This window comes from Delphinus delphis, chromosome 19, assembly GCF_949987515.2.
Source record: "Delphinus delphis chromosome 19, mDelDel1.2, whole genome shotgun sequence".
NCBI classification, from domain to species: Eukaryota; Metazoa; Chordata; class Mammalia; order Artiodactyla; family Delphinidae; genus Delphinus; species Delphinus delphis.
Genome location: NC_082701.1, coordinates 11,773,249 through 11,788,310, shown reverse-complemented (window position 1 = coordinate 11,788,310; position 15,062 = coordinate 11,773,249). Strand labels below are relative to the sequence as shown.

Genomic DNA, 15,062 nt, shown 5'->3' with positions numbered 1-15,062 from the left:
CAGCGTGTTCAGCGGGCACAGGCCTGCACCGTAATGAGGACAGCCTCTCCACTCTGAGGCCTCATGGGAAACTGCCCGAACACAGTGGCCAGGAAGGCCTCATGCGGTGGGCCCTGGCCCGGTGCACTTGAGGGTTGAGGAAGGAGGACGGGAGCCAGCCAGCCAGTGCCCCAGGGAGCCCCCCACCAGATCACTGCTCAGGTGTGCCTGCCCTTGGAGGGCAGCCCAGGCAGCGCCTGTCCCGGGGGCCATGCAAGCCTGAGTGGGGACCGCCGAGTGACAAGGCCAGCCCTGCCTGCCACACATTCAGTCCTGTGCAGGGCTCCCCTGAGCAGGATCCAGACCTGCAAACTGGGGGGGGAGTGCCAGGAGGGCCTCGGACTCCCTGCCAGCCTGCCTTCCTGCCCGGAGGGGACGGGGCCCTCTGTTCAATGGCCTGTCCTCCCCTGAAAGGCCCCAAAACCTGGGCAGCCCAGCCAGCACCACCTGTGCCGAAGAGGGAGGGGAGGGAGGGAGGGAGGTGGACGGACCTGCTGGCTCTCAGGCCTAGAGGAGCTCTGGCCTAAAACAAGGTGGCAACAAGCATGCAGCTTCCACAGCACCTCCCATGGCCCTCCCCACTGATGCCCCGAGAGCCCTGGACCAGTACCCAGAGCCTCAAGTGCACATGGTCTGTCCCGAGCAGCCTCCCCAACAAAAGACACGTTCTCCAGGAGAGACCAATAGGGATGGCAGCACAGGCAAAACACTCCTGGCCCAGTGAGGAACTCTGCAGAGCCACCACACCCCAGGCACCAAGCCACCTCATGACCATCAGCAAACTTCGGCAATGTCCAGCAGCAACCTCAGGGACGTGACCTGGGCACAAGCAGCTGCTGAAGCCAGTTGCCCAGAGATCAGTGCGACAAAGAAACTGCCCTGGCTACTCCAGAAGGGATGGAAGGCGCAGTACTGCTGCTGCGCTGGTGGTGGAAAGAGTGGGTACCACATAGCGCGCTTCATGGAAGGGCAGCTCTGAGTCCACTCAGGGACATCAGGCCCCTCTTTTTATGAGAAGATTCTACCCCAATGCGGCACTCGAGTCACCTTTAAAGCAAAACAAAGCACCACATGCACGCACATGCGTGCACTCAGGCACACACGTGCTCACTTGGACAGACTTGTGAATATACCAGCAGGCACCTGCATGCATGTGCTCGAGCTCACACACGTCTGCACATACACACATGTGCACACATGTTCCTGCTCACACAAGCACACACTCACATGCACACACACAGCCCTCAGGGCTGCTCCCCAGCAGGCGTTTCTGTTGCCAAGGAAGCGCCTGTCAGAGCAGCACTTCACCATCCCCAATGGGGAGCTGGCGCAGCTCTGTCCACTCTAGGCGCCAGGCTTCTGATGGCGGCCAACAGTTTGCTGTGACTGCTGAGCAGTGGAAGGGGGTCTAGGGTCAGCAGTAGAGGACCTGGGCCCTCGTGCTTCCCTCTGCTCCCACCTGGAGGAGGGTGGCGGGCAAGGCCTGGCCAGCAGTGGGCTCTCACCTACCAGGTGGGGTCTCTCCTGCCAGTGCTGACGCCCACCACCTTGCACCAATGGTGGCAAACCTGACCGACTCCGGCTGCAGGAACCTGCTGGCCACAGCAGCCTTCGCAGGGCGGGTACGCAAGGCCAGGCCAGCTTCCCCACACAGCTGCAGAGTGAGGACCACTGGACAGCCTCTGGTGACCAAGGCCCAAGGCCCACGACACCCTGAAGAGCCATGCCTGAAGCTTTCCCAGAGACATCCTTCTCCTCAGGCTGTCCCCCACCTTCCCACATCCTCAGGACAGGACGGAGACCCGTGGTGCTGTTCCTACAAAAGGTGCCAGAGCCGCCCCCCTCCCAGGTCATTAGGGTGCCTGGAGCCAGGGCTTCTCTTGAGATACAGGACCGAGAGAAATACACGAACCTGACAGTCACTCTCCTGAAGCCGGGGTCTAGGGTCAGCTGTTAAAGAAGGCCCTCTCTCTCCAGCACAAGGGGATGCTTGGCGGCCTCTCCCAAGAGAGCTGCAATTTGGGCTTAATCCTGAGCAGCAGACTCCCCACCCCCACCCCGCAACTCTGTTCCTCACCCCAGGCAATTACCCAGGGCTGCCTGAGAGCCAAGTCCTGGGCTCCAGGCTCTGCTGCCTGCACCCCCATCCCCTGAGGGGCCCAGCCCAGGGAGTCCCCAGAGGGCTTCAGTCCCTGTCCCTGCACCCGCGGTCTGAGGGTGAGCTCTCAGCAGATGTCTGGAAACCATTCCATTTCTCGCCCCTTCATCTTCCATGAAATTCCCCGAGGACACAGCTCCCACGGGAACCGGGCCACAGGGAGAGAGATTAAATCCGGCGCTAGGGCTTCTTCCAGGGAAGAGAATCAAAACTGTACATTTTAGTCTCGCATTTTTAATCAGCAAGGCCAAGGACAAGCGTCCCCACCGTTCCCTTCTCTGACAAGACAAACACCACTTAGAACTGCAGCTGATAAGACACAGGGGCCAAAACAAACAGCTGAGCTGCAGCTTGGGGTGACACTAAGCAGGGCCACATCTCAGCCACTCTCCAACAAGTTGCCAACCCAGGCACAGAGGCAGCAGCGTCCCTGGACAGAGCAGAGGACCAGCCGGACCGGCCTGGGTCCACACACAGTGGCTTTGGCTGTATCCTGACTGCGCCTCAGGTGGCCTGGTCTCTGCCCAGCCAGTGTGCTGAAGCTGCCCAACCTGTCCTGGCTCTGCTGCAGAACCCGAGCTCCCAGTGACAAACCACAAACAGTAAGAGCACCGGACCAAAAACCCACCAGTCAGGTCGCAGAGTGGCAGGGGAGCACCGCCCACAAACCGACCTGCCCACGGGCTCTGCAGCCGTCACCAGCCAGGAGTGTGTGAGGTGCCCAGCCTGTGGACACCCACTTTCCGATGTGTCCAACGTGAAAGTCCTTGGTCTCAGCCACACCTTCCCGTGGGAGCTCAGTCATCAGCTGACCCGCCGAGCACAGACCGCAAACTAGCCTGTTGAACGTGTGCCCCAACCCCCCAAAGCTGGGATCCTAACCGTTTTCTGCCACCATCCTGCCGACAGATTTCACTTCAGACCTACAGACAAATCATAGCTCCATCCAGAAGCTGCTCAGCTGGAACAACACGCCTGACTGCTCGGTTTTAAGTGTTTTATTAAGGCTGATCATGGGATTCTCCAGAGCAAAGCCACGCCACACACTCCCTCCTAGTTCTCGCCATTAAAGTTCCTGTTTGGTGGTTTCAGTGCAGAAGCAGGGAAAACAGGGGAAAAAAACCTCCAAGCCAGGCATTTCTCTTCTACCCCCTGCAATAATGAGCAAGTCGAAATAGAACTAATGACTAATAATTTAATAAACCTCCCTCCCCTGAGAGCATTTACAGAGCAACACAACCAAAAACCTATGCCACCGACTCTACGTGAGACAAATATAAAACCCCCAAGAGCTGTTCCTTTTACGTGCTGCTTCTTCGTCAGTCTCCTGTTTACCAGCACCTCTAACATGGCTTCAGAACTGACTTAGTCTACCCTGACCCAGCTTCAGGATTCTTCCAGGTGACCTAGCTACAACTTTAAAAACCTTTATTAGCAGCCATGATCGACTCCAGCCGCGCCGGACTCCAGCTGAAAGCTAACGGCCCCCCAGAGGCCTCTCCCCGCCCTCCCCCGCCGCGCGCAAAGAGGGCTTGGCAGGCCGCTGGCTAAAGAGGCACAGCGTAGTTGTTTAACACAATTAGAAACTGTTGCTCTGCCAGCGCGCTGCAAACCCACTCCGCCGCCATGAACCAGCCGCCGCCGCCGCGTAAATACCAACTCCGAACCCCCCACCCCTCCCCGCCCCCGACCACCGCTTAACCCCGAGGCACAGTTTTGAAACAGAGCACGGTTTTGTAAGAGGACTGCGTGGACCGCCCAAGGAACGAATCTCCCGTGAGGAAATGCTGCCGGGAACAGCCCTGAGCCACCGGAGCCTGGGTCTGTGCTGGTGGGGGCGGGGGTCCAAACCGAAAAAATGGATGCTAAGAAACTGAAACTCGGGTGTCTGCCCACGTGCACACAGGCGCAAAACATGCCGGGGCGGGGGCGACGAGGGTCCGGCGGGCACACCCGCGTTCCGCACCGGGGGCTGCGAGCCGACTCCTCACACATCAGAAGCAGAGGCGGGCGCGCCAGCCTCCTACACAATTAGTCTTCTCCCTCCGCGGTTACATAAGATGACGGATTATCTGTCCACCCATCGAAGCTGCCCCTGCGCGACCTCCCACCCGGCCACGTCCACAGACGCCCGGGAAGGAGTTGTGGAAAGGAAAAGCCTGTTGAGAAAAAAGTGCCCGAGGCTTGCGTAACCGCGCCCGGCGGGACCACCACAGAGCGCAGAGCGACGAGGAGCCACGGCCCCGGACCCCGGCAGACCCCGGACACCGCAGCCCGCGCCCGTGCCCCCACCTCACTCGGGTTCGAGGGCTCCAGCCCCCGGGAGCGCGTGGGCAGCAGGGGGCTGTCTGGACGAGGGCGCCCGCGCCAACTTATGCCGGGCCGGTGCTGGGTCCCCGCGGCCGCGCCGGGACGACCCCCGAAAGCCCAGGGACCGCCCGGGCGGGCGCGAGCGCGCGGGTGGCGCAGAGCTCACCTTGTAGACATTTTCCGTGAGCCTATGCATCTCCTCCGACCGAGAGAGCGACATGGTGCTGGTCCGGTTACACCACTGACCGGAGCGGGGGCGCAAGCAGCTGCGACTGCGGACGCGGCAACGACTACCAACGCGAAGCGCGCAGAGCCAAACCAAAAGTGCGGCGTCCAGCCGGCGTCCGCCTTTATAGCCGATCAGGCCCCGCCCCCTGAGGCCCCGCCCACCTCGTGCTCGCCCCCGCCGCACCCGGATCTCCGCCCCCGGCCTGGCGCCCCCGCCCAGTCGCTGCTGCTAGGCAACCGACAGGCCCCGACCCCGCAACGCCTTTCCCATTGGCGGGTTCCGGAGCCCGGGGAAGGGGGCGGGTAAGGGGCGGGGCTTCTGGGCCGGCTTCAGGCAGCGATTGGGCCTTGGCGCCGTCGATCGCGGGGGAGGAGGCGGAGGCGCGGCTCAGGCTGGGGCCCTGGGAACAGCCTTGGGGGCCCGGGCGACAGCCGGGCTGGGGGCGGGGAGGCGGGGGCGGGGTGGCGCAGGAAGAAGGGAGCAGAAGCGGGGGGGGGCACGCCGGCCGCGAACGCGCGTGGGGGAGGCACTCAGCAAAGTGGCGAGTCGGGGTGGCCGTGTCCTGGGCGCCGCTCCCCCGAACGCGGTCGGGGTCGGGTGCCCTCGCTGGGTAGGGGAGGGTCCCTGGGCGCTCGGATGCCTGCCGCACGGGCTTGGTGCAGGATGGTGAGAGGCCGCCGCTGTGCCCTGGGGGTCCGGCCGCGACCCGGAATTTTAGTAGGTAAGTTCACTGGGTGGCTGCGATCCCCGGGCCAGCCCTTCTGGGGAGGGAGGACCCTGAAGGAAGTCTCGGAGGAGGGAGGACCCTGGGGAGAACGCTGGAGAAGGGTGGACCCTGTGAGGGGTGCATCTTGAGGGGGGCCTGAGGCTGGGATTCTGGAGAGGGGAGGGCCCTGGGTTGCAGAAGAGGACTCTGGGGAGTGGGGATTTGGGGGGCAGATTCTGGAGGGGGTGTGGGGAGACGATCCTGTGGGAATGATTGAGGGCGAACGCTTAGGGAAACAGAGGACCCTCGTAGTGGCAGAAGATCCTCTTTGGGGGCAGTTTCCTTGGGGAGGGAGGACTCAAGGGGAGGGGGGGCAGGGAGCACTCTGGTGGGGTGGGAAAACCTGGGGGAGGGGGAACCTTCCTAGGTGGATCAAGGGGTCAGAGATGCCTGGTTTTTGAAGGCGATTCCTGGGAGGTTCTGCTGCATAAGCTGACCAAGTTGGCACAGAGGGTTCCGTACAATTCCCTTGGAGAAGTATTTACGTAAATTAGACTAACGTAGAGGAATTAATTGCTTTACATCGTAAAACACCAGATCTAAGTGTTTCCCTTTAATTAAACCTGACAGTCTCTGCCAGCATCCCATCCCTGGACAGTCATCCCTTCAAGTGCAGGTGCCCCAGGAGACAGACTCCCTCCCCACCCCCGCACCCCACCCCAGACAGGTGGGGGAGTCCAGAAGACAGCAGGGACATAAGACAGGTTTCTTCCACAGGGTCATTGACTTGAATGGACTACACTCTGCTTCACGTGGATTCGAAGAAAATGGAAGGGATATTCAGGAAGCATTTGCCTTCTGTCCTAACCTCCAGCCTTCGTTCACAGAGATTCTTCTTGGTTTAATTTCCTTTCTGCTACCAGCCCCCGTTTTATTGCTTGCAGTGTTTTAAGGTAGATTCCGGTGTAAGTAATTTCTGGGATTCTTTTGGTTGCAAGTAACAGAAAGCCAGCTCAAACTGGCTCTGACAATGAGGGCGTTGTTGGCTCAGGTGACAGAAGTCAGGCCCGTCTTCCTCCCCCAGCTCCCTTTCCTCCAGGCCAGCTAGATGCAGCGCACGCTTACATCCTTCCAGCCCTAGGACTGACATCCATTGACCTGCATGGAGTCACGGGCCAACATGGAGCTGGGTGGGTGCAGGGCAAGAGCTGTTGCTCGTCTTTAGGGAGTGGAGTGACCAGGACCAGGGGAATGGTGGGTGGAGGCTGGCCGGAGAAAACAGGGTCTCATCACTCTGGGAGGGGAATTAGCTTGGGGAGAATTCTCCCGGGCTGTCTGCTCCCGTCAGCCACAAGACAGTAGAGAAAGGAGAGGGGCCTCACCAGAAAATCTTCCATGGCTCTGAGCCCCGCCCCACCCTCTAGAAGGCCCTGCTCCTGACTGCCCTCCTCCTGCCCAACGGGACGCTCACATTTGGTAGCAGCTGAGGCAGGAGACCCACTCAGCCTGGCCTGCCTGATTTGGGCTAATTGCTTTGCAGCCTCACCTCTGGCCTGCACCCTCCAGCTGACAGCTGGGCAGGAGGTGGACAGTTAGGAGGGAAGCCATCAGTAAGAAGTGTGCTCACAGAGCACCTGGGGCGAGTGAAAATAAGCGCATTGAGCCCAATAGCACTGAGAAACGCGGGGCTGATGGCAGGTGCAGAGCAGGACTGGCGAGGGGGTCGCACCTGGGCCTGGAGAACCGCAGCGAGAAAGTCCGCCCCCTACCGGGCGGCTTCCCCCAGCCACCAGCCTGCCGAGGTGCCCAGCGCTGGGTGCTCACCGCTTCAGCTGCAAGGAGGTCAGAGCCTCGGGCCAGGAGACCACCAGTGTCCTCTCAGGCCTTTCTTAGGTGGGAGGCCTTTCAGATGGCAGCAGTGTCTGGGCAGGGCTGAGTACCACAGGTGAGGACCTAGAGCCTGAGCAGTGCCCAGGGCCAGGGGGTGGGCTGGGTGCCAAGGCAGCCCCAGTGCCACTCCTGGGAGTCAGGAGGGCCTGCTTGTCTCGGTACCTTTACCAACCCCACCTCCTTCCCTTCCCCTGGACTCTGAGAGTTCGTCGGGGTGCTGTGGGATCTAGTGACTTGCCTGGAGGTTGGTGGTCAGTGCCGCGGGGGTTGTTTAGACTTGGGGTCAGGCCCATCCCTCTCCTAGACCCGTAAGAAGCCATTGTCATGATGGAGAGCCTTTGCTTTTCCCGCCTGCTCTGCAGGGACTAGCAAGAGGGCCAGGACCAGCCAGAACACTCAGCCCCCAGCACCCCAAGCCCACTGCTCTCACCCGGACCAGGGTGTTGTTCTTCCTGCACTACTTGGGGTCGGGGAGCGGCTTTCTATAAATGAGCAGCTCATCAGGAATCACTGAGAAAGCAGATGGGCTGGAATCTGCCCGCTGCCGGTTTCCCGTCACTTCTTACTGCCGGTCCTCACCTCCACAGGCCGAGCGACGAGGGAGGTGTGTAGCCATGGTGACCCACAGCATCCCACTTCTGAACCTGAGGTCCCCCTGCCCCATGCACCGGTGATGGGGCCTCGCGCACACAGGGTGCGGAGCAGGGGTCGGAGACAAGAATCTGACCACGTGGTGCTGCGGACACTGACCCTGGGTCAACTGACCCCAGCATGGGTGGCCCCGGAGAAAAAGGCTAGAAGCAGGGAGAATCAAAGTGCATCTCTTCATCAACTTATTTTTAGTTGCGTTATGTAAGTGGTTTCATTTCAACGTCACGTAGGGAGGGGGGGTCTCAGATTTAATTACAGGATGACAGCCTCTGCTTTTCAAGCAAGCTGTTCTCCTGGCAAGGCAGGCACAAGGATTTGTGAATTTCTGCTAAACAGAAGGAGCCCTTTCTGAGGTGACCGCAGAACTTTGAAGGGTTTTCACCACCATCTCTCTCTCTGACCAGCCCAACCCGGTTTCTGCTGAGCTTGGCCTAAGGGGGTGGCGATGTGTCTCAGATCACAGGGAAATTTCGTGCCTGTCAAGGGAGCTGTTTCTCCACCGCCCCCCTCCTCCTGGCAGCCTCCCCGTCTCTCTAAGAGAAGAATCCACCCAATCAGAACTCCTCTTCCTTTTCTCCTTCCTGGATTAGAGCACTTGTAATCAGTAACCAGAAAGTTCCAGAGCAGGAGAGAGTGGAGGCATGGGCACTGTCTCATCTTCCCCATCCTCTCTGGCCACTGCTGCCTCTTCCTTCCACGCCAGGTGCTCTGGGCGACCGGCCCGGGCAGGGTCACTGGGCAGAACTGTCCGACTTGTGTCCAGAGTACTGTCTTTTTGGTCCTCGGCCCACATTCTTCACACTGTCGGCGTTGTCAGCAAGAAGGCATGGGGGTGCCTGGAGCCAGAAGCTCCGGGGTGGGGGGAGGCCTGTGTCCTGCTGTCAGGAAGGTAACCTCAGCGGCTTCTAGCACACTGTGGCTTTGTCCAGCATGAGGCAGGGCCATGTTGCCTGCCACAGGGCGAAGCCTGGCGTCTACCTGGGGCTGCTGCTGACGGCATGACCACCGACTTGGGGAGCCAGTACCCGGGGCCAGTTGCTGGGACAGCAGCAGTGTGACGGCCATGGGGGCCTGGGTAGATTCCAGGTGGGCAAGGTACCTGAGCAGGGTGTTGGGAGAGCCGAGGTGTAGGTGGCAGAAAAAGCACCGAGAACTGTGCCCGGCACATGGCGAGCCGTCGGTGTGTCTTAGAGATTGTCATCGTCAGTGGTTAGACAGGACCTTCCAGAGAGCACCCGAGTGCCCGTGGGAAAGCACGTGAGAAGCTGCCCTTTACAGCGGCTGCTCCAGGAGACCCCCAGCTTCGGTGTGGGCTGCGCGGCGACTTCCAGAGAGCACAGGTGCCAGGAAGACGTTGACAAGCACACCTCAGCCAGGCCAGCCAGGCCACACGCGCAGGGTGAGCCACGGGGACTGTACGTGGCCTTGACGTGCTGAGAAAGGCACTTCGCTGTACTCTTCCTCCCCAAACCTATCACCCCAGGCTTATCATGAGAGGAACATCACCAATCCCAGCAGAGGGACAGTCTGCAGATCCCTGCCCAGCACATCATCTGAGCCAGGGAAGCCTGAGACCGTCCTGGCCAAGAGGAGCCCGAGAAGACATGATGACTAAATGTCACCTGGGGTCCGGGACGGGTCCTGAAGCAGTAGAAAGACACGAGGTAAAAACTAAGAAAACCTGAATAAAGTCCAGACTCTAGTTAACAACAGTGATTCCATGTTGGTCCTTTCATTGTAGCAAACACATCACAGCAATGTGAGATGTTGACAATAGGGGAGACTGTTGGGTGTGGGCTATCTTTGCAGTAATTTTGTAAATGTAAACAGTCCTAAAATGTAAAGTTTACTAAAGGGGGGGGCACCCATGACCTTGGCACAAGCCTCATTTGGCCTGGGGGTCTGAAGGAGGGCACCTGCACCTCACCCCAGAGTCTGGTGCCTGTGGGTTCAGTAGGCAGAGCAGTGGCCCTGTCCCCACAGGGTGCCCCGCGCCCGCTCTGCCACGTGTCTTCTGTGCAGGAGGCTGGCACGGGGGGCGTGGGCCCAGCTGATGGCCGATCTCCTGCCACCCAGATGCGGCTCTTAGCTCCCTCCTCCCCAGGCTTTTACTTAGATGTGCTCTTCCCTCAAAACCTGCTCCCCCTTGAGCTGAACGTGGTTCAGAGGCTTTCATCTCTCTGATCAAAATGTTGGCTGCAGATGGCACGGGCTTCACCCTGTGCCTCCAGGGATCAGTGACGTTGCCCTCTTTGCCCTCGCAGGACCTCTGAGCCGGGCCCCGCCTGAGAGGCGGGGACGCCTATCTGCCCGGCCATGGGCACCGCCTGGACCAGCAGGGCCCTCTGCCCTCTCCGAGATGAAGGAGTGTGGCTCCCATGCCCTTCCTGGTTTAGCTTCAACCCTCTTAGCAAGGCAGCTTAGAAAGTTCCCAGAGCTTCCCTACTGGCCAGGCCCAGGAGGGGCCAACAGGGGCTTCCACTGAGGGTGGAGGGGCCAGAGGAGGTGCCACCCTGTCACCGGGCTGGGTGGGGAGAGGTTCGCCAGCAGCGGGCCCTCTTACATAATCCGGCGCATCGGCGTGACTCCAGGTGCCTGTGGGAGGCAGCGTGGGGGTGAGCGCAGGGGCGAGGACGAGTCTCAGCTTCACTCGGTGTTTCTCCCCCTCTTATTACATTTCAGCGTCATCCTGCGTCTGCCAGCTCGGTCACCCACTCGCTTGTTCGAATATATTAACTGACAATGCAGATTTAGATAACTTGGGCAGGTGATGAGGCCTTGGGCAGAGCCCCCTGTACCTGGGCCTCCTGTACTGGCCCAGGTGAGGCAGGAGGGCTGGGTCAGAGGAAGGACGCCAAGGCAAGCTGCCTGCTTGGGCCTTGTGTCCAGAGCTGGACGGGGCGGGCTGGGAAGGGCAGCCCAAGCTCAGGGGCCAGGTCTGGGCTGGGTTGGGTGGGGAGGGGGAGCCGAAGGCAGGCAGCCGAGGAGCCCACCCAAGCACCCCCCCCACCCCCATCTCGGGCACACTCACCACCTTATGTGCAAACCCAGCTTGCGACAGGGTTCTGTGAGCGGGGAGACCGCAAACTAAGGAAGCCAGCGTCGGCCCTCGTGCAAGCCCCTGGGTCAAAAGAACACGGCATTTTGGGTCAGGAGGCCAGAGGTGAGCGACTCGAAGGGCCCAGGGGCTGAGTGCTGTGTGCCCAGGCCGGCCACCGCAGGCACACCGGCTCGGTGGTCACTCGGCTTCAGGGGAAAGATGAGGAAAGACGCTGGCTTCACCCTCAATGTAATTACTTCCTTTACCCCTGAAATGCCATTTTTTCTTATCACTCTGCCTCTTAAATGACTTAAATTGCCTTGAAAGTGATCTCAAAGGTATGTTTGGAGCAGAGAGGAGGAAATCTGTTCTTTGGAACGTGAACTTAGAGGACACTCCAGGAAACAAGCCTGGATGTCCCGGCAGAGAGGGCAGACCTGTACCTGCAGCGCCGGCTCCTGGTGCTGCTAGCGAGGCCCAGGCTCTGCCTCGCGTGCGCAGATGGCTTCCCTGCCCAGGCTGCTGCTTCTAATTTCAGCTGCTGGGGGCTCCGCACTCTCTCTCTCTCTCTTTTTAAATTCCATGTTTATTTAAAGCCAGACTAGAAAATGTCTTCAGCCCTGAAATCTGACTTTCTCCTTTTGCTGCAGGTCCTAAAACCCCACCTAGGGTCCCACAGCTCCCGAACGGGGAGCTTTGAGGCCGACTCGCGTGGGTCTGTGGGTCAACTTGACGGTGGGACAGACGCTCCCCACCCCCACCCCCGGTTGTCCAGCACGGTGGCATTTGGACAACTGGAGGATGTTTTCCTATCAGGGCAGTCTCGTGTGGTGTCGACACAGCCAGAACACGGAGAGCTCCGCCCCCGCCCCCCTGACGTCCTCGGTTCCCAAATGCACGAGAAGCAGTGTACGGGTCTCGGGAGAGGCGAGCACATCCGCCTTGGTGCCAGGTGTTCCCAGGAGATGGGGGTCTGGAGCCACCCGCCTATCGTCTCCTTGTCTAGGCCCTAAGGCAGCTGGGCCTGCCTGGTCCAGGTGTGTCCCCTGGAGGTGGGGAGGGACCAGATGGGCAGTTCCTGCGCACTGGGCAGCAGCTGCTGGCCTGCAGTGTGGGCTTCTCTCCCACCTCTGTTCTTTCTGGCACTCAGGTCTCCCCGTTTCTCTTGTATTTGGGAACCAAGGGTATTGAGGGGGCTCTCCGTGTTCTGACTATGTGGACACCAAACGAGACTGCTCTCATAGGAAGACATCGGCCCACTGTCCACCTGTGGGTTTGTACAGTGTGGGAAAGCCAATGCTGGATGGCCACTGTGGCCATCAGACGCCGATGCTGGACAGCGGGGGCTCTGTCCCACAGGCGAGGTGACCCACGGACCCAGCCCAAGTGGTGGTGGGCGCTCAGGAAACATGAGGTCCCGTCCCTTTGAGTAGCACGTAACCACCCGCACCTGCTTCTGTGGCTCACCCCAGAACGTGCTAGAAGGACTGTGATGACACTGGATAGTGAGAAGGCAAAACTGGCTGAGGGGCCAGGCTGGGCTCCACGGGCCTGGGGGTGCTGGCTGGACCCCTGTGTGGGACCGAGTTTATTTGTCTGACCACGAGCTCCTGCAGCAAGTGGCAGGAAGCCTGAGAGCAGAGGGGCTGGGGTCTTTGGAGAATCTGCGACGCCCCGAGTCCAGTCTGTAGTGAAAGCAAACCCCAGGCCCCAGAACCACCCAGATGCCTGGGCAGGTCCCCCCAGGAGGCCCCACAGTGGTCCAGCGAAGACTGGGCTGAATTGATGCCGGCTGCAGGGACACGGTGGGGCACCCCTTTCTGTCCAGAACCAGGCAGCTGTCTGAACAGTACTCAAACTGCTGCCCGAGCTGTCAAAGCCTCAGGAAGCATGGAGTGGTTTGGAATTTCTTCACTGACAGGTCCGGTCAGAAAGTAGTAGGATTTTGAAAAAAATTATTTTAGTGTCAAGCTTGAGAATATCATTTGCCCCGTTAGGCTCTTTTTTCCCCTCAAAAATTGGAAGAGACAGACATCTTTGTAGAGATTCATGGAAAACCTTAGCTGTTGACTAGCTGTCCAAACAAAAAGAAGATTCCATCCATGGGGGAAAAACAATTTAAACAGATCCAGGTGACCTTTAACCCCCAGTCCAACCAGACACTGGCTCCACGTGACCTTTGCAGTGTCGCTCTGTTGCTGGCAGAAACGAGGCCCCTGTGGCGATCTGGCAGCTCAGCCCCTGGAATCTGCTGTTAATTCTCACCCAGATTTTGAGATTTTCTCTGCGGCCGCAGGAGCCAATAGAGTCCTTTCTGCAGCCTCAGGTCTTGGGTTTTCAGAACCCCTGGGGCTGGTGGTGTTGGATTCGGTTGTAATTTTCCTTCATTCCTTGGCTCATAGATTTCCCACCAGGAAAACCCCAGAGACCTTGATTCCACCTCAGGAAAAATCAAAGCCAAGCCTCCCCACCAGGCACAGGCTCCCTGCTGGAAAGTGGTGGGCTTGCTGTGCAGCCCTCCCGGAAAGCTGAGGTGGTGGCTTGCAACTGGTTCCGGGCAGGTGGGGTCTCATGGGGTGTCAGCTGCAGGAGCACGGCCCTGTGGTGTTTTGCGGGACAGACTCCAGCCTTCAGGCTCCCAGTGCAGCGTCTGGAGCTCGGCCTCCCGAGTTGGGCAGAGAGGACTGAGGTTGCGGCCGTGCTCGTGCTGATGACGAGCTCTGCCCTGAGGGAGATGTGATCCCGGCATCTCAGCTTCTGGTCTTCAGTGAACGTGGGGTGCTGGTGTTGCTGGTAGGCAGGGACTCCACATGGGGAGCCTCCGCTGCCACCTGGTGGACAGCATGGAAAGGTGACGGGACGTGTGGCAGGCGCAGAGAGTGGTGGCCCCAGGCCAGAGGAGGACACCCCGGTGGATGGGCTGCAGGGAGCAGAGCGGTGGAGACAGGGAAGGGGCCACCTGGCCTAGGGTGGCGGTGTCCATGCTTGCCCCTGAAACTGGGCAGTCAGCAGGTGGCTGTCAGGGCACTGGCTTTGGGGACCAGAACTCTCCTAAGACGCATCTTCAGGAGGGGAGTACCACCCTGCCAGGACCCAGCAGGGATGAAAAGATAGTGCATGGGAGAGGCCGCCTGGAACCTCCAGAGGGAACGTGGGGATTGTGCGGACCCCCGGCCACTTACGCTCTATGAGAAAATTGCTCTCTGTGACGTGTATTTTCAAAGGGTCCTATGACATCTTTTTTTTTTCAAAATTGAGATAAAAGTTACATAACAGAAAATTAACCATTTTAAAGTATACAATTCTGTCCACTTTAGTGGCGTTTTGTGCATTCACAATGTTGTGTAGCCACTAACTCTATTTAGTCCTGAAACACTTTCATCACCCGAAGGGAAACCCCGTGCCGTGCCCATTAACAGTTAGGTCTCCTTGCTCCCTCCCCCAGCCACTGGCCTGTCTCTGTGGTCACTTCACATCAGTGGAATCATACGAGGTGTGATCTTTCGTGCCTGGCATTTTTCACTCAGCGTCTGAGGAGCATCCATGCTGTCTCATGTGCCAATGCTTCATCCCTCCTCAGGGCTGAGTAAACATTCCAGTGTGGGGAGGACCACATTTTGTTCATCCATTCATTGGTGGTGGGTATTTGGTTGTTACCACCTCTAGGTGACTGTGAATAGTGCTGCTATGAACAGTCAAGGATAATTTTGGTTTGAACACCTGTTTTCAGTTTACTCTAGGAGTGAATTGCTGGGTCACATGGTAGTTTCATGTTTAGTTTTTGAGGAGCCACCGAGCTGTCTTCCTAGTGGCTGCACCCTTGAGCACTCCCACCAGCACAAGGGTTCCACTCCCTCCATATCCTCACCAACACTTGCTATTTTCTGTCTTTTTGTTCTGTTTTAATTCTAGCCATCTTAGTTGGGTGCAATCTTATTGTGGTTTTAACTTCCCCAATGCCTAATTGAATGTCTTTTCATGTATATGGCATCCTTTTTATTTAATTAATTAATTTATTATTTATTTTTGGCTGCATTGG

General features: G+C 58.8%; 1 protein-coding gene and 1 long non-coding RNA gene across 5 annotated transcripts in view; one reads left to right on the top strand and one right to left on the bottom strand.

Moving 5' to 3' along the window:
* Window positions 1-4,814, bottom strand: part of BAIAP2 (BAR/IMD domain containing adaptor protein 2) — a 70,955-nt gene extending 66,141 nt beyond the window's left edge. For all 4 annotated transcript variants that reach the window (XM_059997502.1, XM_059997499.1, XM_059997500.1 and 1 more), the window contains exon 1: window positions 4,674-4,814. In XM_059997502.1, coding sequence (XP_059853485.1) covers window positions 4,674-4,727 — 54 coding nt within the window. In that variant the 5' untranslated portion in view covers window positions 4,728-4,814. The remainder of the gene's footprint in view (window positions 1-4,673) is intronic.
* A 427-nt stretch (window positions 4,815-5,241) lies between these two features.
* Window positions 5,242-9,692, top strand: LOC132414135 (uncharacterized). The gene is made up of 3 exons (XR_009516896.1): window positions 5,242-5,457; window positions 6,220-6,407; window positions 7,920-9,692. It is a non-coding gene; the product is annotated as an uncharacterized lncRNA (long non-coding RNA).
* The last annotated feature ends 5,370 nt before the right edge of the window (window positions 9,693-15,062 follow it).